Consider the following 26,988-nt stretch of genomic DNA (forward strand, 5'->3'; position numbering starts at 1 on the left):
GACTGATAAGGTTATTTTAATCCTTGATCTCCTACAGGGTGGAATCTGGGTGTGGCTGTGCTCCTTGCCTGGGGGCTGGGGGGAGGAGTCTCACTCTCCGGAGAGGATGGCTGCCCCAGTCCTGGGCTCAGGGGTGTCTCCGCACTCAATTCACTGCCACCTCTCCCGGCTCCCCCTCTCTCCCCAGTCTCTCCCCAGATTCCACTCCTCCGCACACTCTCCCTCTCTTGGGCACAGGTGAGTGTCTGTATCCGAAATGTCCCATGAACAGGATTCAGTGAAAACAGACAAACAAACGCCGGCCGCGGAAATGGGGAAGGCTTGGTTTCTGTAAGCTTCTTCTCTTACCGGGACTGCATGGTCAGGTCAGCTCTTCAGGCTGCCCCCTTTAGGCTCAGTCCTCTGTGATCACAGAACCCAGCTCTCAATTCCCCCGGCAGGGCAGGGCCAGGAATCCCGCGGTTCTCCTTTCCCCCATCAGGGGCTGTGCCTGTCCCAAGGGACTCGGCTGCCTGCCACTCGGTCTCCCTCCGACTCTCTGGGCTCAGAGGTCTGGCAAACTTTCCTGCCCAAATCCCTGGTTATTTTTTTTTTTTTTTTACCTTTCCAGGGGAGTTCTGCTCTTCCCGGCTGCAAACCCTCTCACCAGCTGAGCAATTTCGCCAATTCGGTGTGGGTGTTACTAGTTTCACCTGCTCACTCCATTTGCTCCGGGACACGACGTGGGACGCGTCTGCCTATATCGCCGCCATCTTCTCTCCTCTTACATTTCTGATAGTAGAGGCCCAGTGCACATCACAGTGAACAGTTGAGCGTCCCTTAGCATATCATTAGCATATTATACTTTGATTGGTTGAATGGCTGACTGGACACTTAGCATATTAGGCTTGTATTTTATAGGATTATTTATTTGAGCTCTCTTTTTGTCTTGATGAGTCTGCCTAAACAATGTTGACAGTTTCATTACTCTCCATTTTTGTTTTAGTCTCTGTTTCTGCTTTGGTCAATTATTTCCTTTATTCTGCTCATTTGGATTTTATTTGTTCTTTTTCTAGTTCCTTTTTGTGTTGTTTATTTTAGCTTTTTATTTTTCTATTTCAGAGAGAGAGAGAGGGAGACAGAGATAGAAACATCGGTGATGAGAGAGAACCTATGATTGGCTGCCTCCTGCATGCCTTCTACGGAGGATCAAGCCCACAACCCAGGCATGTGCCCTTGACCAGGAATTGAACTGTGAACTCCTGGTTCATAGGTTGACTCTCAATCACTGAACTGCACTGGCGGGGCTGAGCTTTTTCTTGTTTCTTAAGATAGATGTATATAGCTATGAATTTTCCCCTTAGAACTACTTTTAATCATCTTTTAAATTTGGGGGAGTTGTGCTTTCCTTTTTGTTTGTACCTAGGTGTATTTTATTTTCTGTTTGATTTCTTCTTTGATGTATCAGTTGTTCAGTCACGTTGTTTAGTGTTTGTGCATGTGTGTTTTGCAGTTTTTGTCTTATAGCTGATTTCTAGTTCCATTCCATTATGGTCAGAAAATATGCTTAATGTGATTTCAGTCTTCTTGAGTTTATTAAGACTTGTTTTGTGGCCCAGTGTTTAAACAATTTTGAAGAATATTCCATGTGTACTTAAAAAAATGAGTATTCTGCACTTTTGGGGATGCAATATTCTAGTAATTTGATGTGATCTAACATGACAACTAAGGCCATTGTTTCTGTATTAATTTGCTGTCGGGATGATCTCCCCAATAATGTTAAAGTAGTAGAGTAGTAAATTAGTACAATAGTAGAGAGTAAAGTTCCCTCCAGTATTATTGCTGTTAATTTCTACCTTTGTGTTCATTAATATTTATTTTAGATACTTAGGCACTATTATGTTAATTCATAGACATTTATAATTGTTACTAGTATATCCTCTTGGATTGACACCTTAAAAAATTGTGTAATGTCCTTTTTATGAGTATTGCTACACCAACTTTCTTTTTCATTCTGTTTGCATGAAATATCTCTTTTGATCTCTTCATTCAGTTATATGTGTATCTCTCCATCTAACATGAGTCTCTTGTACACAGGATAAAGATACTTCTTTTTTTTTTTTAAATCTATTCTGCTACCCTATGTCTTTTTAATTTTCATTTTATTTTATTTTACTTTTAATTACAGTGAATGTTCAGCATTCTCTGTTAGTTTCAGGGGTACAGCATAATATTTTTTTTAAGATGTTTTTATTGATTTCAGAAAGAGAAAGGGAGGTAGGGAAAATCGATACATCAATGAAGAGAGAGAATCATTGATCAGCTACCTCCTACATGCCCCCTACTGGGGATGGAGCCTGCAATCTAGGCATGTGCCCTGACCAATCAAGAGCGATATCAGTCAGGCTGTTACAATATTAATTATTTTTTTAAAAATATATATATATTTTATTGATTTTTTACAGAGAGGAAGGGAGAGGAATAGAGAGTTAGAAATATCGATGAGAGAGAAACATCGATCTGCTGCCTCCTGCACACCTTCCACTGGGGATGTGCCCGCAACCAAGGTACATGCCCCTGACCGGAATCGAACCCGGGACCCTTCAGTCCGCAGGCCAACGCTCTATCCACTGAGCCAAACCGGTGCTGGCTGTTACAATATTATTGATTATATTCATTATGCTGTAATTTACATCCCTTTGACTATTCCGTCTTTTGAATGGAACATTTAGTCTGTTTACATTTTAAGGTAATTATTCATAGGTATGTGGCTCAATGGGGGCCCCCCCCCTCCTTTTTTTCTTTTGGTGGTGGAAGTGTTTTTTTTCTTGATCTCTTTACTTTTGATTTGTTGGCTTTCTTTAGTGTTTTGATTGGATTCCTTTTTCTTTGATTTGTATATTTTTTATTGTTGGTTAAAAGTTACCAGGAGGTTTATAAAATCCTTCTATATTTATAGCAGTGCATTGTAAGATGATTGACATTTAAGTTTAAACATGTTCTAAAAGCACACTTTTTATTACCCCTTTCCATATTTTGTGTTTTTGATGCTATATTTTATATCACTTTGTTTTATTTCCTGATTATTGGAGTTACAGTGACTTCGCTACTTTTGTCTTCTTTTATATTAGCTTTTTAGCTACTTTACTATATTCTGTATTTGCTTTTATCTATGAGACTTTTCTTTTTCATGTATTTTTTATTACTGGTTAGGGCAGCTGTGGGCAAACTACGGCCCACGGGCCGGATACGGCCCGTTTGAAATGAATAAAACTAAAAAAAAAAAAAAAAGACCGTACCCTTTTATGTAATGATGTTTACTTTGAATTTATATTAGTTCACACAAACACTCCATCCATGCTTTTGTTCCGGCCCTCCGGTCCAGTTTAAGAACCCATTGTGGCCCTCGAGTCAAAAAGTTTGCCCACCCCTGGGTTAGGGTCTTTACTTTTCTGCATAAAGAAGACCCTCTAATGTTTTATGAAGTGCTGGTTTGGTGATGATGAACTTCTTTAGTTTTTGCTTGTTTGGGAAACTCATATTTTTTCCTTTAATTCTGAATGATCACCTTGCTGGGTATAATATTCTGCATTGTAGTTTCACACCGCACCTTCCCCCCGCCCCCCCCCTTGCCCCCAGCATTTCAATTGAAGATATTTCCTCCCACCTCCTTCTGGCCTGCAAAGTTGCTGCTCAGAAATCAGCTGATAACCTGATGGGAGCTCCCTTTTATGTGACTTGTTGATTGACTCTTAGTACCTTCAAGATTATCTCTTTATTTTTAACTTTTGCTATGTTAATTACGATTACCCACTTGGAATGAGTCTCTTTGGGTTCATCTTGTTTAGAACACACTGTTTGCTGGACCTGGATGTCTCTTTCCTCCCCCAGCTTAGGACAGTTGTCAGATATTATATCTTCAAAATACACTTTTTACCCCTTTTTATCTTGTAGGATACGTATAAGGCAATGTTAGCGTGCATATTTGATGTACTGATTGCTCTCATGCCCTAATCTATTTTCACTAAAAAATATATTTTTTTTGCTGCTTTGATTGGGTGATTTTTACTATTTGTTTTCAAGGTTGCTAATCCATGTAAATTAACTAGTCTGTTGTTTATTCTTTCTAGTATGTTTTCCATTTCAGTTATTGAATTCTTCAGCTCTGAATGTTTGAGATAGATATATATATGATATATATATATATGATATATTTTATTGATTTTTTACAGAGAGGAAGGGAGAGGGATAGAGAGTTAGAAACATTGATGAAAGAGAAACATTGATTAGCTGCCTCCTGCACACCCCCTACTGGGGATGTGCCCACAACCAAGGTACATGCTCTTGACCGGAATCAAACCTGGACCCTTCAGTCCACAGGTCGACGCTCTATCCATTGAGCAAAACCGGTTAGGGCTCTTGTAATTTTTAACTCTTTGTTGAAGTTCTCTGTTTCTCTATTTTAAAATTGTTGGGCATTCTTATGACCGTTTCTTTAATTCTTTATCAGGCAAATTACCAGTGCTACTTTCTTAAGAGTTTATTTTTTCTCCTTATTTTGCAAGAGTTTCTGTGTTTCTTTCTGTGAGTTAGGTGAAATGACTATCTCTCCCAATGTTGAAAACATTGCTTTGTATAGTAGTGAATTTATTAGACTGTGTGCTGGATGCTTTTAGGCTGGATGAAGTTGGATCAACCACCTGTAACAGTGGTTGCCACTGGCCAGGAGGAGCATTCATGGGCAAGATGGCCTGATGACTGTTTGAATAATTGTGCCCATCTGGTCTAGGTGGTGAGTCCCTGTTGGTGACTTTATAGCACTCTTCCTGGATCAAGAGTAGACCCATTCCTATTATTTGACTGCTGTTTGAGCCCAGTCTCTGTTGGGCTCCCTTGTGTGTGTGTATGAGCACACTCCACTGTATCATGCTGGTTCCCTCTCATACAGCAGGGCTGCCCTGTGTATATGTAGCAGTGGGTTGGTCTGTGTGTGTCTCAACGCCTTATTGGATCCATTGGACCTTGTTCACCTGCTGTAGTGCCATCTTGTTTCTTTTTGAGCTAGTTTCAGGAGAAACACTATTGCAGTCGTGCAAATTAATCAGAATCACTGGATAGAACTCACATCCGAGCTATCCAAGTTGGGGGAATGCAAAGAATGCCACACACTTGTCCCTTTAATTTTGATGGGTTCTCCAGTGGTCTCTCTCTCTTCTCTGTGTGTTTGTTCAGTTGTCTCTCAGAAGAAATTCCTCCAAATATAGGTATGTGTTCAATATGTGGGAGTGGGTGAGCTTTATGTGTTCACATTGTTATGTGTGTTGGACCTACCTTCTTGTTTTTTTTTTATTTTTTGTATAGCATTATTTCTCCAACATTGTTATGTAGTATATTTTATTTTTCTCAATGTAATTTATAGAACCAGTTTTGAGTAGCCATTTATTGGTAAACATTTTGTATCTGTTCTTACTTACATAAATAAAAATGTACTTACCATCAGTATTTACATGTGACATGATTTTTAAATACTCTGAAAAATTCTGATTTCTCTGAGGGCCTATTCTGAGGGATTGTTTTTTGTGTGTGTGTTTAAACTAAATCTATCATGCTGTACCAAATCTCTAATTTTAAAGCATTGTGCCAGGGTAATAACCTACCTGTGGTGGAAGAATTACAAGCATTTAAAGTATGTACCAATTTCAACTTGGGATGTTTATAGGAGTTAACAGGTGTAGGTTGTTAGGGGACCAGTTACATTTTTTAAAATAGACGTTTTTATTAATTTTTCTTATAATCTTTGTGAGAACTGGGAGTAATTTATAGAGGAACTAAAGTTAGTAGTAATGAAAATAGCTAATATGTATTGCTTGTCACTTGATATTGACTTATTTGCAAGGATTTGTTTTTCATACAGTTCTTGAAACCCAGTGACTTAAAGGCACTTTTGTTTCATTCAGTTTATAGTATAATAATGACCCTTTTTTTCCCATTAATTTTCAGGTCACCAAGAAAATAACAACTTCTGTTCTGTTAACATAAATATTGGTCCAGGTGATTGTGAATGGTTTGTCGTTCCTGAAGATTATTGGGGTGTTCTGAATGACTTCTGTGAAAAGTGGGTTTTTGAACTTTTAAAAGAAATTTTGAAAAACATCTTTTATAAAGGACAAAAGCATGATGCTGAATTTCAATTTATAGTTTAGCAGAAATTTTATTTTAAATTATCCTATTTCAAATTGTTTATTTTATATTATTTGGAATAATATATGAAAGGCCATGAAACCAGAAGTAGTAATAGGCATGAATTCAGAAGACAAAGAGTGAATTATTTCTTATGTTAATTTTTTAAATTGTTACCTGAATCTACATTCATTTGGCAAGTGTGCTTTAAGAGAAATTTAGCTTCCTGTAACTGAATTTAAAAATTGTAAGAATTCTAAAATTAAGTGCTCTTTTACTTTGTTAATGTGTATCTTTTTGAATCAGCTAAAATTTTCACTTGTCCAACAGTAAGCAAATCATCTGCTATTTTCAGAGTGGATAATGATACTAGTATAATCATGTAAATTATTGGTATAGCCATGTAAATTTTATATATATATGTATATATATATATATTTATGATAAAAAATTGGATGAAATTCTCATAATGCACATCAGATTATTTTTAAATCAATGCACATTAATTTTTTAACATTTTGGAGGGTTTTATCAATATATTTTATTTAGTAAAAAGTACATCATAGTGGCTAAAAAATAATATTCATTTACTGGCACTTTTTTTTTTTTTAATTACCACTCAAGGATATGTTTAGAGAGAGGGGAATGTGGCGGGGGAGAGAGAGAGAAATTGTTGTGAGAGAGAAATGTCGATCAGTTGTCTCCCATATGGGCCCTGACCAGGGTTTAAACCCACTGCTTGGGTGTGTGCCCTGCCCAGGAACCAAATCCACAGCCTTTTTTGGTGTATGGTACCACACTCCAATCAGCTGAATTACATGGCCAGGGCAAGATAGGATTACTTTTAAAATTTTGTTTTATGTATATGTTTTCCTCATGCTGAGGTGAAATTTAAAAGAATTTTTAAGGAAAATAATCTTATATCTGAACTTTATCAGCAAACTAGAAGCTTAAGCAAAGAAAAGAGAATTGAGTCTTCAAATTTTAAAAAAAGTATATTGTAGTATTTGTTATACATTTAGTACACTGGTTCTTACTATATTGGGTGGGAACTATTTTCACACAGACAGGTGAACCAGGTCACAAATAGTTGGAAGAGTCAGGTGATGTCCCAGAAGTTTGAATTCAGAGTAATAAATAAATTAAGTTAGAATGATTCACTTGTCTAAATTGTAAAAATGACACTTTTCATCTCAGCTTTTGCCTGTAGTGTTATATTCCATAAAGATAATTGCTTTCAATGTTTATAATTCCTATTTTAATTTTATGACTCTATGAAACATTTATCTTTCAATTATTGTTCTCAACTTTAGAAAAAAAATGATCAATTGGACTTCGTTGGCTTTCCTTTCTTTAAATGGAAAGTTTTTTCCAACTTCATATTGGTAGTGTTTGGGTAAATAGAACTCGCTTGTACTGTCATTTTTTAAGAGGAAAGACAGAAATAAAGTAAAAACATCTTAAATCTTAAGAAAGGTACAGTTCTATCATGTGAATTTCCTCTCCTTGAGAATGGATAATTTGAAGTACCTAAAGTCTACATTATTAAATTATTTTTAGAAAAAAATTATTAATGTCGTTACTTAATCTTGTGGTGGAGAGTAGTAAATAATTAAAATTTAAAATAAAGCTTAATAATTTGTTCTGTTTGTGTTGGTGGTGCTGGTAGTGGGACCTTCTAGCAATTCCTGGGAGAAAGTAGAAAATAGAAAAAGTGTGGATCCATTGATGAATTAAGGGAAGGTTCTTGTTATATCTACCACAGTGATTCTGATTAAGAAGTTTAATTGGCTTTATGTAGTCTTCAATCTCAATTTCCTTTTCAGGAATTTTAGATAATAAAGAGATTCTTCAGGAAGAAGGGATAAATCAGATTATTCTTTATTGAAAGCAAATTGTAAGCCAGAATAGCTAAGTATAATGTTGGACTGTAATTTTTGGATTTTGAGAAGTGTAAATGTAAGCATATTGTAAAGATCTTTGAATAATCTCCCTGCTCTTGCCTGCTGTCAATTTTGTTTTAAAGCCCTCACTTTTGAAAAATGTAGTTCTTATTGCAATGCTGTTAAATTTTAATGAAGTATGCCCTGAAAGCTTTTTAATATTTTGAAATTATTTCCACATGTTTGATGAAACATTGAAAAATTTATTACCTTTATTTTTCAGAAATAATTTGAATTTCCTAATGAGTTCTTGGTGGCCCAACCTTGAAGATCTTTATGAAGCAAATGTTCCTGTATACAGGTTTATTCAAAGACCTGGTGATTTGGTCTGGATAAATGCGGGCACTGTGCATTGGGTTCAGGCCATTGGCTGGTGTAACAATATTGCTTGGAATGTTGGTCCACTTACAGGTATTTTAAAGAATTCTTTAACAGATTTTTACATGTTGAAGGGTTTTTCTAACGTAGATACTGTTTTTCTACTAGCAAATAGCTCATTAAAAATTGAAAGGTTGTGTCTGCTAGAAAAAATTGAAGAGTACAGAGAGTAAATTGAAGTTAAGAAATGGATATTCAAGAACAGATGTTCAAAATGTCTATTTTGTTTTTATAAAGGAAGGTTATTCTATGGACAAAACTGAAACAGAACTGTTATTTAGAATTTTTATTTCCTCTGGTATACCATATGCGTTGTCTTAAAACATCAAACTGTTAAATATGGATAACTTAAAAAATCTGGTCTTTGGAGCTAAAAAGACCTTAATGATATCTTCTTGGTTCTACTTTTGTTAAACCATGTAACTTCAGGAAAATGTTTAGAATTTTTCAGGGCCTCATTTATTGCTTTTTTAATCTGCAAAATGAGAATTGTAAAGTCAATAAGGCTTTGAAATAATGAAATGAGATAAAGTATAAAAAGCGTGGCACAGAGGTGAACCTTAGTAAGTGCTCTTTACAGGATAATTTTTTAAAAACTATAATTATCATTTAAAAATCCTCTAATATTTTGAGTTTTCTAGAACCGGTATTAAAGTTATCACCTGAAAGGTGATAAATGATTATCTTTATATCTGTCATACTTTGGGTTACTTTATACCTTTGAAAAATTCTTTTTCTCCTAGCCTGCCAGTATAAATTGGCAGTAGAACGGTATGAATGGAACAAATTGCAAAGTGTGAAGTCAGTAGTACCCATGGTTCATCTTTCTTGGAATATGGCTCGAAATATCAAAGTATCAAATCCAAAGCTTTTTGAAATGATTAAGTAAGTGCTTTTCAAAACTGCTATAGGGGTAAGGGGGTGGGTGTATAACTAATCAATTTTCCCCCCACACTGAAAAATGATAAAATAGTTGACAAATGCTAAAATAGTTCTGAAGTTTTGACCAGAAAATGTAATAAGACAATTCACATGTTAAAGATATTTTCTTCCATAAATGAAAATATTTATGCATAAATTTATTTTCTTTCCAAATAGACTATATTTATTATGGTATAGAGAGGAATTAAGGTATACATGATTCTATACTAAATTCATACATCTATGCTTTCTATTAACCTCTGACCAAACTGATTTCCAATGACCTTGGTTTTGTTTTTTGTTTGTTTGTTTGTTAACCTCACCCAAGGATATCTTTTCCATCACTTTTCAGAGACAGTGGAGGGGAGGGGGAGTGGGGAGAGAAAGAGAAACATATATAGGAGAGAAACATTATCTCCTACACTCAGGTGGGGAGCGAATCTGCATCCCAGAAATGCACCCTTAACGTTTGGTGCACAGGTTGCTGTCCTAACCACTGAGCACCATGGGCCAGGGCTGTTTTAATATTTGAAGTTTGCCTACGCCAATTGAGAATGAGAATATAATACATATATTCCATAATAAAATTGTCACTTAGAATACTGATTTTACTGAAATGGTAAAATTTTTTGGCTGCTCTAATTAAATAATCCCTTTCTTAGTTTCCTGATGCACTCATTACAAATTGAAAGATTATCAGTTTGAATTATATGTATTCTAGTAGCTTCACTTTTATTTGCCTAGTTTCTATTCCTTAATTTTTTTTAAGAATACAGTAGGTCCTTGAGTTACGTCAGAGATCCGTTCCTATGGCGTGTCGTAATGCGATTTTCACTGTAAGTCAGAACCCACCTACATAAGCACCTACGTCACTCACATGAAGCACATATACAGCAGTAATGAAGTGAAACAGTAAAAAAAAATTAAAAGAAAGATAACAATTCCTGACCTTTACTTGTGGTAAATAAATAATAAAAAACATAAAGCACATATGTCAAAATGAGGGAACTTTTTTTTTAAATAAATAAACTAGAGGCCTGGTGCACGAAATTCGTGCGGGGGGGGGGGGTGTCTCTCAGCCCAGCCTGCCCCCTTTGTGGGAGGCAACCAGGTAGGCAATCAGGGGATGGCACCAGCCTCCATCACCCCGCTGCCACTGGTTGCCGCCCCCCCCCCCCCCCACCCCCCAGCCCACTCCATCGCCGTCCCCTCCCTCTGCTTGCTGGCATGCACCTTGCCTGGCCTGGTGACGCTTGTCGTAGGCCCCGCACCCCACTGACTGGTTGTTCCCGTTTGGTCAATTGCATATTACACTTTTTTTTTTTTTGATATAAAAGTTTGCTATGGTTTTTATTGTAAATGCCTGTCTTAATTCCTTAATTTTTGAATTAAGAAACCATTGAGAGAGAGAGAGAAAGAGAGAGCGTGCACAAGAGAGAAGTTAGAATAAATCAGTTCAGTAGAGAGAAACTGTGAATGTAACTTAGATTATAAATAAATTAACTAATGAAAGGAATCCACTTAAGTAATTAAGAATAATTTAACATCGACAGGTGAAATGTAGTAACGTGTCAGCCATAACTGGGACATTGTGATTGGAGAGAATAACATCATGATACAGTATTTTTGTCTGTGGAGAATAGAAAGTATATTCCACCTGGACCCAGCATTATGTTTAATGGAACTTTGTTTTCTTTTCTTTTTTTTTTTTTTTGGATTTTGTTTTAATTGCTTAAAATTTTACAAAGGGTATTACATATGTGTCCATTTCCCCCGCCCTCCCCGCCCCCTGCCCTAGACAGTCCCCTAGCCTCCCCTATCCCCTAGTGTCTTATGTCCATTGGTTATGCTTATTGCATATTACACTTTTATTATATTCTCATCCTCAATTGGTGTAGGCAAACTTCAAATATTAAAACAGCCCTGGCCCTTGGTGCTCAGTGGTTAGGACAGCAACCTGTGCACCTATATTATTATATAGGATTGCTTTAGTTGGAGGGAGGTTTATCCACCAAAATGAGCTGTAGAAGGAGTGGTTTTCAAGGTGTGGCCCTACATTTTAACAGGCAACCTAGATGAGTGTTATGCATTCTATTATTTGAGCAGATCTCTTTTGAAGAGTGACACTTCAGTGAAGAGACATTGGCTCATTAACATTATGCCTCTGGCATGACCACATTCAGTATCTGATTTTTATTATTAAAAATTGAGCACCCAATATCTCTTTATCAATCTATATAGGCTCATAATGTTTCCACATCTTGAAAGTCCCCATACTCACAGAGCATTGAGTAACTTCAATAAGTATTTTTAAGAGATCATGCAGGAAAGCTAATTTAGGTGATAGGAATGTGTAGATAATATCATAGATTAGGAGAAAAGATGGTACATTAGCCTTACATAGTGGTGGCTGAAGGCAGAAAAACAAACCTTGCAGCAAAGAAGGAGCACTAAGTCTGTCTTCTGCCCTAGTTGTTGGGCTATTGCTGAACTAAGCAAGCTTCCTTTTACTGTTCCTTTTCCTCGATACCTTCTCCCAGTTATTAGAATCACCCATTCAACCAAGTTGCCCAAACTGGAGAATCTGGGCTAATACCATTTGCTTTGTTTGCTTTCATCCCTGTGCAATCAGCCAAATAGTTCTGTCAGGTTTTCTAATAAATATGTCTCTGATCCACTGCCTCTGTCTAGTCTTAGTCCCCATCAATGTCCCTTTTTCTTGGGCCCCAAAACACTGCAGCTGTCTAAATTGATCCTTCCCACAGCCACCAGAATGGTTAACCTAAAATGAAAGCAAGACCCAGGTGCTCCCATGCTTGACATTCTTTACTTTTCCTCCTCCTGTATGGTCTGCCCTCTGCCTACTTCTCAGGCTGCCGCGGACCCAGGCCTGACTGCCGCCATGGGTAGCCGACCCGAGCCTGATTTCCGCCCCAGGAGCCCCCTGCTTCCCTGCCTGTGTCTGTTCCGGGGCTGTGGAGCCTGCGCGGTGGCTCAGCCAGCCCCAGGGGCCCTGTGCCCCCCAGGCCTGTGTCCGCTCTAGGGTTGCCCGAGCCAGCGCGGCAGCTCAGGCAGGCCTTCCTGTCTCTGTCTATCTCTGTCTCGGTCTCGGCTCCAGGCCTCACCTGAGCGCACAGCCTCCTTTTGTGTCGTGATTGTTACTGCGTCCCGGCCTAATTTGCATATTACCGCTTTTATATATATGAGATGGCAATGTAACCACAAAAACGACTTATGTCAAGTCCGAGGTAACCCGAGGACTGCCTGTAGTTTATTTTTGGCCCTAGCTGGTTTGGCTCAGTGGATAGTGCGTTGGCCTGTGTACTGAAGGGTCCCAGGCTGTATTCTGGAAAGGGCTCATGCCCTGGTTGTGGGCTCCATCCCCAGTAGAGGATGTGCAGGAGGCAGCCGATCAATGATTCTTTCTCATCATAGATGTTTTAACTCTCCCTCTCCTTTCCCCTCTGAAATCAATATAAACATTTTTTTTAAAAAAGAGAATACTTCCTAAACCAGCAGTCAGAAATCCCTCACACAATCCTTGACCGTTGGCTCTTAATCACTCACCTACCTGCCTGCCTGGTCACCCCTAACTGCCCCCCACCCTCCCCAATCCCCGGCCTGAGTGCCCCTCACTGCCTCTGCATGCTGGCCTGGTCGCCCCCAACTGCCCCCCACTGCTGGCCAGGTCGCCCCCTACTGGGGATCAAACCCCCAACCTGGGCATTTGTCCTTGACTAGAATCGAATTGGAGACTGCAGTTCACAGGCCAACCAAAACTCTACCCACTGAGCGAAACCAACTGGGCTCACAAACTATTCTTATAGATGAGAAAGGATACTCCACTGTATAAAACAGAGACTCTGCCTTTGTGTGATGTAAATTCTAGTGAGCCAGATAGACAAACTCCCAGACACATAAACAAGTTACTGTTAAGTAATATGAGTGAAATAAAATAGGACAATACTTATTTTCTGGTTTGAGAGGTAGAGAATGCTGCTTTGTAAATGTGTCTTCTGAGATCATCTTTTCTATGCTTGCATCTAAGTAGTGAAAAGGAGACAACCTTAGAAGACCCAAGAGTAAAAACATTGTAGACCCCCAAAATAAGTGAAAGGCTTTGGTGTATTTACAGGACAGAATGACCAATGTGACTGTAGCAGAATGACAGAAGGGAATAAACAGATGGGGTGATTTCACATATATGTTCAGGTACCAAATTATAGATGGATTTATAGGCAATGGTAAGAACTTTGGATACTAATTCTGATTATTATAGACTTATTAAAGGATTTAAAGAAGGAAAGGGCTAGATTCTTTTTTATATTTTAAAAATACAAAGCTATTATTTAATGGCAAATGGATTGCAAGCTGCAAGATTGGAACTAGAGAAAATGCAATTGCAACACTTTAATTTGCATTGAGATTGTAGCAAAGGAAGTAGTAGTAAGAAGGATCACAGTGCAGCCCTGACTGATATGACTCGGTTGGAGTGTTGTCCTATGCACCAAAAGATCACTGTTTCTTTTCTTTTTTTTAATTTTTATTTTTTTATATTTTATTGATTTTTCACAGAGAGGAAGGGAGAGAGATAGAGAGTTAGAAACATCGATGAGAGAGAAACATCGATCAGCTGCCTCCTGCACACCTCCTACTGGAGATGTGCCCGCAACCAAGGTACATGCCTTTGACCTGAATCGAACCTGGGACCTTTCAGTCCACAGGCCGATGCTCTATCCACTGAGCCAAACCGGCTACGGCAAGATCACTGTTTCTATCCCCAGTTAAGGTGAGTGTGGGAGGCAGGGGAGCCAATCAGTGTTTTTCTCTGTCCCTTTCCCTTCCTCACTTTCTAAAAAACAATTAAAAATAAATATGGGGGAGGGGTAGACTGGAGGAAGTCAATGGGGGGAAAGAAAGTGGAAATATGTAATACTTTGAACAATAAGAAATTATTTTTAAAAAATAAAAGTATTTTTTAAAAAATAAAAGGTAAAAATTCTTTTTTAAAAAAGAAAGGTTCATAGAGCAGACTGTTGTGAAGTTTAAGCCTTAGGGCTTATTCACAGATTGCATAGTGAGATAAGGAAAAATCAATCAAGAAAAGATGGTTATAATGTCTTGTTTTTACTTTTTTTAATCAATTTAAAATATCTTTTAACTTCTGTCATTTTTTTCCTCTACACTACTCTCATCCTTAATATCCTTGTAGAACCTCTTCCAGTTTAGAAGGGTCCCTCTCAATATTTGAAACTCAGTATTTGAAACCTGGTGGCTAAGACTTGCCTTCCATGAACTAGAATGTTCCCATTTTTTTCTGTGGTGACAATTTAAATTGCATTGTCTTTGTTCTGGCAGTTGTCTTTGTGTTGAATTTGAATATACAAATTTAGCTTGTCTTCTACTTAAAATACTGGAAATATTTTCCTTACACATTTTTTTTAAAAACCTGACTCTGTCTATATATCTGTGGTACATTTCTCCTTGAGTTAATTTGGTTTTTGTATATATATATTTTTTAATTTTTACCTGAGGATAAGTTTTTGTTGACTTTTTTTAGAGAGATAGAGGGGAAAGGGGAAAGAGAGAGAAACGATAATGTGAGAGAGACAGACTGGTTCCTTCCCGCACACACCCCAACTGGGGCCAGGGATGAAGACTACAATTAAGGTACGACTGGGAATCAACCCAACCACCAGGAATGGAGCCGGCCCCTATTGGGGCGGGCTGGCTGGACCCCACCAGTGCACAAATTCGTGCACCGGGCCTCTAGTAGAACAATAAAATCAAAATTGATTAAAATTTAAATGTTGACTCAAAACCATAAAACTCCTATAAGAAAACATGGGTGTAAAATCTCAGACATGTCCTTTAGCAATACTTTTTCTGAAATGCCTCGTTGGGTGAGGAAAACAAAAGGAAAAATAAATCTGAATAAAAGTTTTTGTACAGCAAAGGGAACAAACAAAATAAAAAGACAACCCACTGCCCTAGCCCTTTTGGCTCAGTGGTTAGAGTGTCGGCCTATGGACTAAAGGATCAAGGGGGAGTACTTCAGTTGCAGGCTCGATCCCCAGTCCCAGCTGGCGTGCAAGCGGGAGGCAACCAGCTAATGTATGTCTCACATCACTGTTTCTCTATAACTGTTTCTCTCTCTCCCTTCCATTTTCTCTTTAAAAAAAAAAAAAAATCAATGGAGCCAAACCGGTTTGCGGACTCAAGAGTCCCAGGTTTGATTCCGGTCAAGGGCATGTACCTTAGTTGCAGGCACATCCCCAGTGGGAGGTGTGCAGGAGGCAGCTGGTCGGTGTTTCTCTCTCATCGATGTTTCTAACTCTCTATCCCTCTCCCTTCCTCTCTGTAAAAAATCAATAAAATATATTTAAAAAAAAATCAATGGAAAGAAAATATATCCTAGGGTGAGTATTAACAACAGCAACAACAAAAATGACAACCATGTGAATGGGAGAATATATTTGCTAAAGGTATATTAGATAAGGAGTTAATATTCAAAATTTATATAAAATTTATAAAGATTATGTAAAGTGAAGTGGGTGAGAATAATAGAAAATGAAGAGAAGAAAGTATAGAGAAGATAGTGTCTTTACATTGTTATTCATACTTGTTTTAATAATTTTAATAAAATATATAATTTTAATAAGTTTGTATATCTTAAAATAAATTTATCCAGCTTCAAGACTTGGTTGGAGCTTCTTCCTGTGCACTGAACTGGTTCCAGGTTCAATTCCAGTCGGGGCACATAACCTGGGTTTTAGGTTTGATCTCTGGTTGGCACATATGGGATGCAACTGATCAGTGTTTCTCTCTCTCTCTCTCTCTCTCTCTCTCTCTCTCTCTCTCTCTTTTTCTTTCTTTCTTTCTTTTTCTTTCTGTCTTTCATTTCTTTCTCTCTCTCTCTCTTTCTCTCTCTCAATAAAAGCATATACTCTGGTGAGGATTAAAACTAATAATTTTATCCTAGACATATTTATACGGTTTTGGTTTTTTGAAAAATAGTTAAACTTGACAAGTAAAAATAGCATAGAAATATAAATTAAAGGAAATTAATTCCTTTATTAGGGATTATATTATGAAGTTTATTTAGTAATCAAATATGTTAGTAACAATACGATGTATCAAAAAGCTCCAAGTTTTTTTTAAAAAGGCTCCAAGTTATAATGGGTCTGCTTACCTGAGATAATACTGGCCATAAACATTGTCATTTTGTTAAACCACTTTCATGCTTTTTAGGATAACTTTAGAGCTGGTATGTGCCTTATAAATCAGCCTAGTGTAACTGCCTTCAAAGGAGAACTGCATGGGAGATTTATATATTCATGGAAACTTCAGCAGATGATTCTGAGAAATGAGAACAAATTATAGAAAATGAACACTTTGTGAAATTCACTATATTGTTGGCATCAGAATTACTAATGTAAAGAAAGTATAAATTAGCCCTGGCTGCTTTGGCTCAGTGGATAGAGCATTGGCCTGCGGACTGAGGGGTCCCAGGTTCGATCCCGGTCAAGGGCATGTACCTTGGTTGCGGGCACATCCCCAGTGGGGAGTGTGCAGGAGGCTGCTGATTGATGTTTCTAACTCTCTATCCCTCTCCCTTCCTCTCTGTAAAAAATCTATAAAATATATTTTTTAAAAAAGAAAGCATAATTTATAGAAAGTTTATGGTAATATAAATGAATTCCATTATACTACCTTCAAATTAAAATTGAACCAATAATCTTTTTCCTTTGGTACTCTACTTAATTTCATGTCCTCAAATAACTTAAATCCATAAATAATTTTCTGGTTTGGTCTCAAAGTATTACAATTAATTATGTATGTGATATTGTTTGTGAGTGTCCCACTGGAAACATGCTTTCTTACCTTACTATAGTAAAAACAGTTTCAACCTGGAATTCAGACTATATTTCAAAGATAAAGAGGTTCAACCTTAGAATAAATAGTTCTTTCAATTGTCCAGATCAGAGCAAAAATTGAGCAAAGCTTTAAATAAGTGTCAAGGTTTTGTAGACTAAGATTATTATATTTTTATATTCAAATATCAATTTTCAACTTAGTCCTTTAATATTATCATTATTAGGCCGTTATATATAAAAAATTGAGAAGGAAATTTTGATATCAATATACCATAGAACCAAGATTCAAAAAATTATTTCTTGTTGGTACTTCATGTATGCTAAGAATCTTCAGCACTCACTTGTCTTGAAATTTTTCTCCACAATAGGTATTGTCTTCTTAAAGTACTAAAGCAATGTCAGACATTGAGGGAAGCTCTTATTACAGCAGGAAAAGAGGTTATATGGCATGGGAGGACAAATGATGAGCCAGCCCATTACTGTAGCATTTGTGAGGTAAACATTCTTATTGACAGTTGTTTTATTGTGAATTCACTAGTTGGTTTTTATAAAATTATAAATTTACCTATACTTTCATGTAATGCATTTTATTGAAATTGACTATTATTTGATTGTATAATCACTTCATTATGTATTAACTTAGCAGTATTTCCTACAGAAGCATTCATGTAGTAGTACTTCCTTGCTAGGTGATAATCATCTCTGATTTTCAACTAAGAATAATCCACACTAATAAAAGAGAAAAATGGTAATTGGCATACGACAATACCCTTTTCATTGGCTAATCAGGGCTATATGCAAATTAACTGCCAACTAAGATTGGCAGTTAACTGCCAACAAGATGGCGGTTAATTTGCATATGTAGGCACAATGCAGGGAGGCGAAAGGGAAAGCAGGAAGAAGCCCCCTGCCACTGACAGTGATCAGAAACCCAGGGGGGAGCTAAGAGCTGGGGGGCAGGGCAAAGGCGGCCCTGGGGCCGCCTTTGCCCTGCCCCCCAGCCATGATCGGAGAATCAGGCGCCTTTGCCGCCCTGGCTAGTGATAGCAGGAAGTAGGGGTGGAGCCAGCGATGGGAGCTGGGCACGTTCGAAGCTGGCAGTCCCGGGAGCTAGGGGTCCCTTGCCTGGGCCTAAAGCGAAGCCCACGATTGCGGGGCCGCTGCAGCTGCGGGTCCCCGCTGCCCGGGCCGGACGCCTAGGCCAGAGGTGTTAGGCCTGGGCAGGGGCAGAGTCTGCAACCACGGGGAGCTGGGGGTCCCCTGCCCAGGCCTGACACCTCTGCCAGAGGCCTCAGGCCTGGTCAAGGGGCCGATCCGGTGATTGGTGATCGGAGGGTGATGAGGTCAACTCCTCTGGCCGAGGCATCAGGCCTAGGTGGGGGGGCTGAGCCGGGGATTGGGGGGATATGATGGTCCCCTTGCCCAGGCCTGAAGCCTGGGTCAGAGGTGTCAGGATTGGGCGGGGGGTGGAGCAAGCGATCAGAGGGAGATGGGGGTCCCTTGCCCAGGCATGATTCCTGGGCCAGAGGCCTCAGGCCTGGGCGGGGGCCAGAGCCAGTGATCAGGGGGAGCTGGGGGTCCCCTGCCCAGGCCTGACACCTCTGCCGGAGGCCTCAGGCCTGGTCAAGGGGCCGATCCGGTGATTGGTGATCGGAGAGTGATGAGGGTCAACTCCTCTGGCCAAGGCATCAGGCCTGGGTGGGGGGCGGAGCCGGGGATTGGGGGGATAGGATGGTCCCCTTGCCCAGGCCTGAAGCCTGGGTCAGAGGCGTCAGGCTTGGGCGGGGGTTGGAGCAAGCGATCAGAGGGAGATGGGGGTCCCCTGCCTAGGCATGATTCCTGGGCCAGAGGCCTCAGGCCTGGGCGGGGGCCAGAGCCAGTGATCGGGGGGAGATGGGGGTCCCCTGTCCAAGCCTGACACCTCTGGCGGAGGCGTCAGTCCTGGGCAAGGGGCCGATCAGGTGATCAGAGGGTGATGGGGGTCTACGCCTCTGGCTGAGGCATCAGGCCTGGGCAAGGGGCAGAGCCAGCAATCGGAGGGGTCTGGCGGTCCCCTGCCCAGGCTGACGCCTGGGCTAGAGGCATCAGGCCTGGGCTGGGGGCAGAACCAGTGATGGGGGGAAATGAGGGCCCCCTGCCCAGGCTTGACACCTCTGTCAGAGGCGTCAGGCCTGGGCAAGGGGCCGATCCTGCGATTGGAGGGTGATGGGGGTCAATGCCTGAGGGCTCCCAGTATGTGATAGGGGGCAGGCTGGGCTGAGGGACACTCCCCGTCCCCCACCCCGCCCCCCAGTGCACGAATTTCGTGCACCGGGCCCCTAGTCCTATATAATAAAAGGCTAATATGCAAATTTCCCCCTTGACCAGGAGTTCAACCAGGGGGCAGGGCCGGCCGGCCAATCACCCATGGCTCCTCCCCCTGGCCAGACCCCACTGTGCACAAAATTGTGCATCGGGCCTCTAGTCCATAATAAGTATACCAGTGCCAGAAAATTAGATCTGTTTCACTATAAATTCAAACAAATCAGCATTAAATTATTTATATGTATGTTGATTTTTCTCTTGTGGCAATGGCTTGCAAGAAGTACAGTAAAAAGATGTGGTACCTCCCATGAAGGAGCTTACATTTTATTTGGAGAAGACATATAAACAACTAATCGTAATGCCCAGAAGACTCTTGATAGAAAACTGTCATAGAAAATTTGAGGAGAAAATCTTTTTCTAATATTGACATAAGATGCCTGTGGACTTGTTAACATTTGGGTTTCTCCTTGAAGAATGAGTTTATTCCAACAGGCATTAAGTAGCTAGAATTGGAGGTTTATACATCATTAGGCTTTAGGAACAGAATAGTGATGGGGAAATTAATAGCGCATATAATAAAGTCTGATATTGCAATGTGCCTAGAAAATTGTACTGCAAGGTTTTAGAAGAAGTCTTTAAGTGGAGGCTGTATGTAGCCAACAAAAGCATCTTAAATTCAGTTTAAGGAATTTGGTTTTTATCTCAGGATATTGATGCCATTAACATTTTTTGACCAAAGCACTAAGTCAAAATATGTTTGAGGGAGTGGTGATTCATGATTGGAAAGGATGGAGGTAGAAAGAAAGCTCATTTTGGAGGCTGTTGAAGTAGTCTTATATTCCTTACACTACATAATGTTAGGAATATAAAAGAAAAGAACTTTATAAGTGTTTAGAAAATAAAATCCACAGGTTTATGATGAGATAGTGAGGTTGAAAAATCCGTACTTACCAAGTTGAAAAATCAGAAAACTTTCAACTGAGTCACTAAGCTATTTTACTTCCTATGAATAAGAAACCTTATGAACTCTGGAATTTTAGCAGAGCTATTCAAGGATGATTTAAGATAATGAATTTTTATTACTGACAAAATCAAGCAGAAGTCTGAGAACCACTTGACTAGAAAATCAGTTTTACACTAAACTTTTAAATTGTATACTTCTGAGATAAATTCATGAAATCCATTGGTTTCATTTAATGTATATCCTTACCAACATGTATTATAAGATTAAACAGATTATGTTTAGGTGTTATACTTCAGGTAAATATGTATCTTTTTGGTATTTTAAAATAAATGATATACAGTATCTGTCAACCATTATTCAGGCTGAGCCTTTGCAACTCATTCTTTTTGTATGAGATTCTTTAATGTTTTTTGTATGTTAATGCTCATAATACTCTGTACTATTTTCTTTAGTATGAGTCTTAGAACTGAACATTTGTTGTTTATATTCATTCAAGTGGTTTTCTTGTTTTTGTTTGTTTGTTTTTTAAATATATTTTTATTGATTTTTTACAGAGAGGAAGGGAGAGAGATAGCTAGAAACATCGATGAGAGAGAAACATCGATCATCTGCCTCCTGCACATCTCCTACTGGAGATGTGCCCGCAACCCAGGTACATGCCCTTGACCGGAATCGAACCTGGGACCTTTCAGTCCGCAGGCCGACGCTCTATCCACTGAGCCAAACCGGTTTCGGCATGTTTTGTTTTGTTTTTAAGCACAATGATAGGCACTAGAGAGGGCCAAAAATGAATAATATATAGTTGCTACCTATGTGGAGCTTAGTATGGGAGGGAGACATATCCAAACAGTGTGAATACGATTAAAGAAGTTAAAAGAAAAAATAATGACTTGATTGTTTGTGTATTATATTTGAGGACAATAAAAATAAAAATAGACTGACTTTTATCAAACTTAAAATTAATCTAGAATTAAACTAGTAGATGTAATGAGTATTTAATTCCCTTAGGTTAATATTTAAATATGTAACATTAACTTCATTTTGCATGTGCTACAAAATAAACCTGGTGTTAAAACAAACAACCATGGGTTTTTAAGTAATTGCATTCAGTGAAAAATCACTATCCAGAGTTTTACATAAAGTAGAATTTCATAGTTACATAAAAGTGGTGCAATAAATTTAATAATCTCTATTCATTTTTTTTTCTCTTGTATAAAATAGGTGGAAGTTTTTGATCTGCTTTTTGTTACTAATGAAAGCAATTCTCAAAAGACCTACATAGTACATTGCCAGGACTGTGCACGAAAAACAAGCAGAAACCTGGACAATTTTGTGGTGCTAGAACAGTACAAAATGGAGGACCTGATGCAAGTCTATGACCAATTTACATTAGTAAGTGAAATCAGCATGTGAGTACATAGCTAGGTTGTGAGCAGCAGTGACGGTAATTAGGAAGATATTTAAGTTTTCCCATTTCATAAAGAGAAAATATTTCTATGTTCTCAAACTTATAAGCAGTTTATATGTAATAAATTGATGTATTACTATTTCTTCTTAGGCCTAAATAGTATAAAAAAAATAAACTTTAAATTTGTGAATACTTTTTTTAACAATTTTTTTTTTAACTTCAGAGATAGAAACATCAATAATGAGAGAGAATCATCAATAGGCTGTCTCCTGTGTCATGACCAGGAATCAAATTATGACATCTTGGCTCAAGCACTGAGCCAAATTGGCTGAGCATTTTTTCTGAACTTTTAAATTATTATCATCGTCTTTATGCTCTTTGATTTAAATAATTAAACCAAAATAGATAACGGTAGGAATGATCCAAAAAGAAATCGGTATTTTTAAAAATATATTTGTGCTTTTAGCATAAATTGTATTTAGTTAAAACTTAGTCTTTGCTGTTAAGTAGTAAACTTATAGGAATGTTTGATGATGGCTCATGTCTAGGTATGATATATGAGACGCATTAAATTTAACTATATTGTGAATTCCACAATTTTTTATTTCAAGGACAAGTTGCTTGGAATAGCATTTAGTACTTCTGGCTTTGAATAATAGCTTTATGAATGCAAACAGTAGTTATTCATGAGTTGTTAATATTGATCCAGTTCCATTGCTTTTGCTTCTAAATTTTGAAATTAAATTTCTGGTATTTTTTACTGGATGGCTCTCAGCATTGCTTCATAAAGAAAAAAATTTATGACATGCATGTCATATATAAGCCAGTTACTTACTAGTGAGATTTTAATTGAATTTTTAAAATTATTTTTCCATAAGACTCTGAGCATCTAAAAAATTTGTGATTTTAATGTTTCATAAGAATTTCTAACAAAGTGATGAAATATAAGAAAATGGGGGGGGGGTAGTGATTAAGGAAACTTGGGGAACTAGTCATAATAGACTAGTCATAATAGGAGCACGTCACGTAGCAAGTTCCTGAACTTTGGACATCAGTGTTTGTTTCTAACTCACTTTATAAGTAGGTGGTATATTGCTTATAGCCATGAGCTAGAGAATACTGGTAAGAATTAATATACCAACTAACATACCTTATTTTTAATTTTAGGTTCCTTCAGTATCATCCTCCACTTCTTGATATTGCCCCATGATATTAAATGATGCCTTTTCTGCTCTTCAGGAGAGTTTGCACCAGTGATGTTTCATGAGACTGCTAACTAAAAGCTATTTCTATGCAACCTTCCAAATATAGAGTGTCAATCAACTTGGCATGAGAGCACTGCCTGTACTCTCAGCAGATCCAGTTGTACTTAATAATAAACATGTTTCATGGTATCTGACAAAACTGGCAATTTTCAACACCCTAATGACTTGACACCTTTTTTTGTTTCTCTATTTCTGGATTAAGAAATTTATTTTTATTTATATTTTACCCTTTTAAGAATTTTTCTGAGGGGCAAAAACAGTTCTAGGTTGTCATTTGTTTGGTTAAGATACCAAATTTATATCTTTGATCAACTTTTTATTAATGTAAAAAATTAGATGAGAATGTTTCTCTACTGCTTTAGTGTATTGATTGGAGGCCAATCACCAGGATGATTATACTTTTGGCTCCAAATTATTTTTTTTTTTAATTTAATAGCATAATAGGACACAAAGATAATGGCTTGCACATAGAATAAGAAATAAACTTCAGATTTGTGATTTGTCTTTTTAATTTCATACAGATTCATACTATTTATGAATATATATTTATTGCTTAAAAATACTTGTGAATGGAATGTTGTTGTTTTTTTATATTTACCTGCCATTAAATATTAAGGAGTTCTGTCATTTTACACACAACTCCTTTTACATTTTCTATGTATAAATAAAACTATTTAGCATTGTACATAAATGTCTATTAAAATTGTTTAATGTTTAAAGTGTTTTGCACTCTTGAGTTTTAGAAAGTCTTCTGTAAAGATCAAGTTTGTGTTTATTTTCAAATCTGATTACATATATTTTATGTATACGTATAAAGACACATGTATAACAAAATATATATTGTATAAACATAAAGCTTTTAAACTTTCACATCTCTGGTAGTTTTTGAGGTGCCTCTTATAAAGTATCACTTACAAAGGTATGTTTACTTTTAAAGTACATCTTTCAGTCTGGTTTAAGTTGCAATTATTGCAGTGATAGCCAGTAAATAATTACTGGCAAAATGTATAGTAGAAAACGTAGTGACTGAGGGAACATTATGTAGATTTCATAAATTTTATTTATTCTGTGTTTATTATAAAAAAGAAATTTAGAATGATAGCCTTCATTTGAGGGAACAAATGTATTAAGTAATTACTTTGTTTTTTAAAATTAGATGACTGAAATTTCATGCTTTATTTTTTTGTATAACATGTAGGGGAAGGAGGAATTACTCAAATTTTGTATCACAAATTCAGTAAATATTAACAAATTGTATGAAGACTGTTATTTCATTTGAACAAATTACTTTAACCATAGTATCTCTCATTTTGTAACAGCTCTGCTTTCTGAGGTATTTGGCCTGTATTTTTGGTAGAGTTCTATAAATTAACTTGTGCAAGTGTTTAAAAGAATTTATAATTCTATCTAGTGAAGTGGCTTGAGGATTTCACATATAATGAATTATCCTTTTCAATTTTGGAGTATTCTGGCTTCCTAGAAAACATTTGAAGAAAAAAACTTGCATATACTTTATTAAATTAGATAATAACTTTTTAAAAACATAAATCTCAACAGTAATTTTTATGTATAATAATTTAGAAGGAAATATTTGCAGATCTATTTTATTTTTAACATTTTTTGTTGATTTCAGAAAGGAAGGGAGAGGGAGAGAAAGATAGAAATGATAAGAGGGAATCATTGATCAGCTGCCTCCTGCATGGCACCTACTGGAGATCAAGCCTGGAACTCGGGCATGTGCCCTGACCTGCAATCAAACCGTGACCTGGTTCATGGGTTATTGCTCAACCACTCAGCAATACCAGCTGGAACAGTATTTCAGTCTATAAATACAATAGTGGTTCCATAGCTTTGTTTAGTATCTGCTAAAACAAGTGTGGAAAAGGTGTGACATTTACTTGGTATCTCTCATAAACAAAAGGATTTACCACCAAATATGGGGAAATTATTAAGTATACCATATAAGAGTATTTCTAGGGTTTGTGTTAGAGGACTGGATTAAGATATTTACTGTTCACATCTCACATATGGGAGGTAACTAATTGTGACTTTGGAAAAGTAATGGGTTTTATTTTATTATTTAGGAAGAGACCCCAATCCACAATTTACATTTTAATGGGATGAAAATTTCTATTGTAGAGTAACATTAGAGTTTTCATAATTTCACAGCACATTACATTGTTTTTATGATGCTGGTGTACACTGTTTATAGTATACTGTCATTTTCTAGGCCTTCCAATTCATTCACCACTTACTCCCTGACTCACCCAGAGCCACTTCCAGTCCTTTAAGAACCTAAAGAGGTGTATAATTTTTTTTTTTACCATTTGTTCCCTATTTTTACTAGTAAGCTGGGAAAATTCCTGGGCCAGTGGAATGAGAAAACTGAGACAAGATTATTAAACAAAGCCAAACAATTTGAATTTATAGCCAGCTACTGAATTGCAAGGCCTGATGTTCCCTAACCCAGGATACTTGAGAGCTAATGGTTTATACCTCCTCTCCCAAACAGAGAACAGAGATCCAAGTAATGCCATTTGTGCCAGTCAAGTCCAGGGATGAATGAAGTCAGGGGAATGAATAATAAAATAAATAATAAAATAAAAGTAAAAGATCCCTAACTCCTGTTTATGTTCATTTTGATGCATCAGGTTATTAAAAATGAACCTGTAAAGTATCTGCTGAAATGTCCCCTAGAATTGCCACCAGAAGAAGCAAAATAAAAACCCTTAGACAGAAACCCAGTGTGGGCTCTAAAGCATACCTATGCCACTTTTCCTGGCATGAAGTTTAGTTCCTCCTAAACTCTTAAGGGCCCCCACAAGACTTGGAAGCAGGGAAACAGTGGACAGCTCATCCAGGGCTTACTGCCTGCTCTTGTCTCCAAAGACCCTTTTCTCTGACTTCTCGATGAGCTAAAAGCAGCCCTGCTTTGGCTCACTTGTGTCTCCTAACATTCCTAGACACTCAAAGCAGACTACCACCTATGCCCTCCTGTTGGTTCTAACCTGAGTCCTTCATTTGTTTCACTGCTCCAACTTTAATAAATGTACTCTCAAATCACCTGGACTCATAATGTGAAATCTTTCCGTCAGAAACCATACTGCAGGCCAATCCTGGCCTGTCCCTGTCTGGTAACATAAGTACACTCTGGTGTTCATGCAACAATAAAATTAACACATTTTCAGAACTTGGCTGGACTAAGTGCTGCACAGATCTCTTAACTGCTAATATTTTTGTGATTCTCTTTTAACAACTATTTAAATATTACTAATAAAAGTGGACAAACTTTTTCCAAACAAATTAACCACCATAGAACAAAGATTATAAAGTACTAGCATGACATCTGATTTTTTTCTTAACCACTTTTATTTTGTGTTACTTATAACACATCTATTGTCTCATTTCTATTTGAAATGATAATTGCCAAGATTAACATCAATTCAGTTTACTGTATTTACCCGGTCATGAAAATGACTTGTGTTCCTTTATTAGTAATACATATTTGAGTTATATGTCAACAAGTATATTTTGTAGAACCTTAAAGCCTTCATTTTATTTTTAAAATATATTTTATTGATTTTTTACAGAGAGGAAGGGAGAGGGATAGAGAGCTAGAAACATCGATGAGAGAGAAGCCGATCAGCTGCCTCTTGCACACCCCCTACTGGGGATGTGCCTGCAACCAAGGTACATGCCCTTGACTGGAATCAAACCTGGGACCTTTCAGTCCGCAGGCCGATGCTTTATCCACTGAGCCAAACCGGTT

At 37.7% G+C, this 26,988-nt stretch overlaps 1 protein-coding gene across 6 annotated transcripts in view; it reads left to right on the plus strand.

Moving 5' to 3' along the window:
• Positions 1-24,089, plus strand: part of LOC132225560 (histone demethylase UTY-like) — a 300,626-nt gene extending 276,537 nt beyond the window's left edge. For 4 of the 6 annotated variants that reach the window (XM_059680653.1, XM_059680656.1, XM_059680655.1 and 1 more), the window contains 6 exons: positions 5,980-6,094; positions 8,326-8,513; positions 9,224-9,365; positions 17,647-17,773; positions 21,768-21,955; positions 23,122-24,089. In XM_059680653.1, coding sequence (XP_059536636.1) covers positions 5,980-6,094; positions 8,326-8,513; positions 9,224-9,365; positions 17,647-17,773; positions 21,768-21,955; positions 23,122-23,164 — 803 coding nt within the window. In that variant the 3' untranslated portion in view covers positions 23,165-24,089. The remainder of the gene's footprint in view (positions 1-5,979; positions 6,095-8,325; positions 8,514-9,223; positions 9,366-17,646; positions 17,774-21,767; positions 21,956-23,121) is intronic. The other 2 variants (XM_059680654.1, XR_009450969.1) reach the window with 2 other exon arrangements.
• Positions 24,090-26,988: the final 2,899 nt, after the last annotated feature.

This window comes from Myotis daubentonii, chromosome Y, assembly GCF_963259705.1.
Source record: "Myotis daubentonii chromosome Y, mMyoDau2.1, whole genome shotgun sequence".
NCBI lineage: Eukaryota > Metazoa > Chordata > Mammalia > Chiroptera > Vespertilionidae > Myotis > Myotis daubentonii.